The 4359-nt window shown below is 38.0% G+C and overlaps 1 protein-coding gene across 1 annotated transcript; it reads right to left on the reverse strand.

Annotated features, from left to right (window-relative positions):
• Positions 1–3011: 3011 nt before the first annotated feature.
• Positions 3012–4151, reverse strand: LOC100657213 (olfactory receptor 6C76-like). The gene has a single exon (XM_003405083.3). It carries the CDS (start codon positions 4082–4084, stop codon positions 3122–3124), a length of 963 nt encoding a protein of 320 aa, XP_003405131.2. The 5' UTR covers positions 4085–4151; the 3' UTR covers positions 3012–3121.
• Between the last annotated feature and the right edge of the window lie 208 nt (positions 4152–4359).

The following is a 4359-nucleotide window of genomic DNA, read 5'->3' on the forward strand; positions in this document are numbered from 1 at the left end:
TAGGAGTCCCTCTCTCTCCTGGTGGCATGGCACAGCCTGTCAGGAAAGGGCAGAGGCAGCATGGGGCTTAGTTGGGAAGTAGAAGGATAAAGGAAAAAGGGAAAGAAAAATAAAAAATATGATGCTGAGAGAGACAGCAGGTGGGGGCAGGGTGGGCCTGGGGTGGCCATAAGCCAGTGTCTTTCTGGCAAAATGACCATGGCCTATTGGAAAGTGGTAGAGGCAGTGTTCAGGGAGAAGGGTGAAGGGTGGAAAAAATGTACCTCTGGTTACTGGCTGCTGTGTTTCCTGTTGGGAACTCTGTGAAGTTGCCTTCTCGTATTCCTGTCTGGGATTGTTGGTGGCTATGCTCCAAGATGGCGAAGCTGTGCCACATTAGCTGGCAGAAGGCTATACCACTCTGTAGCTCTCTTCATTCTCTGTTCTCTGTCAGTTTCTTCCTCCATTAGGTGCTTGATTTAGTCATTTGTCCTTTCATTTGATGCTTAGGGTTTCAGGATCGACCTTTGTATCAGTTTTACTTGTTTTTTTCAGGTCTTTGGTGCAAGGGACTACATGGTGCTTCTGTCTATAGTGCCATGTTGGCTCCACCCATTCAAGGGACTTAACTTTATGGAAGCAGACCACCACATCTTTCTCCCATAGAGCAGCTGGTGGGTTCCAACCACCGACTTTTTGGCTAGCAGCCAAGGGCTTTAACCATTACATCACCAGGGCTCCTTATAAGATTTTATATGGGTAGATATTTTATATTGATGTGAGAATCAAACTGAGAGTTTCTGGCAGATAGCATGCATTTGCTAATCTTTCTACTTGGAGAGATGGAAAAACAAAATACCTTTCAATGTTGTAGATTCCATTATAAAAAATAGTTATTTACTAAATTTAATTATTTTCACACATCTTCTAAAGTAATAGTAAAAAAGGTTGCACATAACAAGCCCGCAAGACATCTAGAAAACTAGAAACATTGTCTCCAAGAGTGCATCCAAACAAAGGGTAATATGTGATTTTATGGAGTGAAAAAATAAGTTGGAGTTCTATATGTCACAAAAAATGTGGTATTTTAAAGGATTATCTATGTGAGATCAAACTGACTACAGCAACTAAAAAAAGTCAGATGATAAGTTCAGGGAGCAGGGAGTTTATGTCGGTGGTTAAGGAACAATTTAGAAAAAGATAGCTAGAACTGCTGCAACTTGAAGAACTTAATCAATGTCACTGAATCATAAGTGTAGAGATTGCTGAAATGCTGTACCTTTTACTGTGCATATTTTCACCAAATCATAATACTAATAAAAAAAAAAAACTGAGGAAAAAATGAAAACTGATAAGATCAATGAGTCTGTTTTAAAAGCACAAGGCTTTCGTTAAAAGTAAAAATAACTGATTTTGTACACAACATCGATTACTTAGAAGCCCAAAGCAGTAAGATTGGAAAGCTTACAGAATGTGAACTGAATTTTTTTAAAGGCTCTTCTTCTAATGCAGTGGGAGATATCTTGTGTACTAGCCTTCTGTGTTGCATAAAAAAGTATCACAAACTTAACAATTTAGAATAACATACATTTATTATGTCAGAATTTCTGTAGGCAGGAGTCTAGGTACTGCTTAGCCGAATGTTCTGCAAAGGTACAATCAGAATTTCACGAGGGTGTGTCCTCATTTGGAGACTCAATAGGGATTGGGTACACTTCTAAGCTGACTTAGGTTGTTGGCAGAATCAATTTCCTTAAGACTGTAAAATTCATGGCAACTTGCTTCTTCAAAATCAACAACAAAGAGAGAGAGGCTGTAGAGAGAGCATTCTAGCAAATCTTATGTAATATAATTAGGAGAGTGACATCACATCACCCTCACAATATCTACCAATTGTAATAACCACATTGAATTGATTAGAAGCAAGTCCCAGGCCCTGCCTACTCTCATGGGGAAAAGATTATGCAAGGGCACGAACACTAAGGATCATGGAGGCTGCCTTAAGGTCTGTCTGTCACATCTTGTAAAAGAGATATTGTTTTGGAAGTTTGGTAGTGAAAGGAAAAGTGAGTGAGACACTGAAACATAGCATTTACAAGATACTAGAAAAGAAAGTGTATTTTTTTTTTAAATACTGTCTTTCATGGAAGCAACAAAAGAAAGTTAAATAAGACAATAAGCCTAAGTCATCCATATTCCTCCTCACACTCCACAGAGTACCCTGCTAAAGCACATCAGGGAGACTACAAAATACATAATTGTAAGGAGGAAAAAAATTCAGTATCCATACTGTAACAGGAAGACAAAAAAAGTGGACTGCCAGAAGAACGAACGAATCTATCCCGGAAGAAGTGCAGGTTCCTTAGAAGAGAGAATGGTGAGACTTCGTCTCTTGTACTTTGGGCATGTTATCAGAAAGGACAAGTTCCTGGAGGAGGACATCATGTTTGGTAAATTAGAGGGTCAGAGAAAAGAAGAAGACTTTCAATGAGATGGAATGACACAGTGGCTGCAACAATGGGCTCAAACAGCAACAATTGTAAGGATGGTGCAGGGCCAAGCAGTGTTTCGTTCTGTTGTACATAGGGTCGCTATGAGTCCAAACCAACTCGATGGCACTTAACAACAAGAGATTTGTACACATTTTTAAAATATCTTTGTTAAGCCTAAAAATGAATATTTCTATTTGGGTTCATTATTATGCTTCAAAAAACACGACAGGCTGTAATAAAATATTAACATATGGGATGGGTATATGAAATATTTGATTTATAAAATCAAGTAAAGGAACACTTACAGAGTGCTTAAATGATCTACATCTCAGCATTTCTGTGCTAAGCAAACATGAAAGCGTTGGATTTGCTGAACAAATTCATGCTGGAATATTATGAGGATGAATAAGGGAATTAGGTTGAAAGAATAAAGTGATTCCAACAATGTGTAAAAGAATATCATTGATTCAGCTTATACCATTAAAAGAAATAAAAAGCCAGGGGTAGATTGAAAAATAATGGCAATTTGTGGGTGATTTTAATAACCACCCTAATATAAAAAGGAAATAAGTTAATATGCTAAAAGAGTAATCAGAATAGGGTGCATTTTTCTAGTAAGTTTTAGTGTGATTCTTTTATAAAAACCGGCATTATTTGTTTAAGGCAATAAAGATACGTTTTTTAATTATATCTTTCAGGGCTTGTTTCACTTGCTTATTTCTTAGGGCATATACAAAAGGATTTAAGAGAGGTGCAATTGAAGTGTTGAGCACTGCTATCCCCTTGTTTAAAGCTACCCTCTCCTCTGCAGAAGGTTTAATATACATAAAAATGCAGCTGCCATAAGAGATAGAGACAACAATCATGTGGGAGGAACAGGTGGAAAAAGCCTTCTTCCTCCGCTGGGCAGAAGGGATCTTCAGAATTGTTCTTACAATATTTACGTAGGAGAGCACCACGAGTGCCAGTGTAATCATGAGCGTGAAAATGGCTAAAATAAACCCTAACAATTCCATGACCCGTGTGTCTGTACAGGACAGTTTCAGAACAGGAGAATAGTCACAGGCGAAGTGGTCAATAATATTAGCATCACAGAACTCCAACCCCAGACCCATGATAAGCCCAGGAGAGATTGTTAACAACCCAGCCAACCAAGAAGTAATGACCAGCTGGGTACAGACTCTGTTGTTCATAATTGTCACATAATGTAACGGTTTGCAGATGGCCACATAGCGGTCATAGGACATGGCGGCCAACAGGAAAAACTCTGATGCACCCAAGAAGATAGCAAAAAACAATTGTGTCATACAAGCATCACAGGAAATCCTGTTATCCAGAGTCACAATGCTCACCAGGTACCTAGGGATGCAGACGGATGTGAATGACATTTCTAAAAATGAAAAATGCCTGAGGAAGAAATACATAGGTGTTTTGAGGTGGGAATCCAGTAAAGTGAGCAGGATAATGGTCAGATTTCCAGTGACACTCAAAAAATATGTTAGAAATAGAAAAAGGAATATCACAATTTGCCAGTTTGCATCATCAGTTAGTCCTACAAGAACAAATGTCACCGCTGTATGGTTTCTCATGGTTAAATTCCTTTTGAATTCCATCAGAGCTGGGGAAAAAACAGCTATTTAAAACGACATTACTGAGTATAGATTAAAAGTGATACGAAGAATCAAGTTAACTCAATTGAAACGCATATTTTTTTTACACCTGTGAGTTTAATCATTTCACAAGCAGTTAGAACCAAGGACTGATTCTATGTATTAAATCTCCTTGTCTAGAAACTGCTTGTCTAAAGCTCTTTTCTGATGTTATTTATTTTGCAAGTAATGGCTTTGTTATTACCTATTAGAAGCATCTTTAAATTTCTCTGGTTTAA

This window comes from Loxodonta africana, chromosome 4 (assembly GCF_030014295.1).
Source record: "Loxodonta africana isolate mLoxAfr1 chromosome 4, mLoxAfr1.hap2, whole genome shotgun sequence".
Classification (NCBI taxonomy): Eukaryota; Metazoa; Chordata; class Mammalia; order Proboscidea; family Elephantidae; genus Loxodonta; species Loxodonta africana.

What these genes read in the sequence shown, in the direction of transcription:
- LOC100657213 (XM_003405083.3), bottom strand. Translation starts at nt 4,084, where the DNA reads ATGGAATTCAAAAGGAATTTAACCATGAGAAACCATACAGCGGTGACA.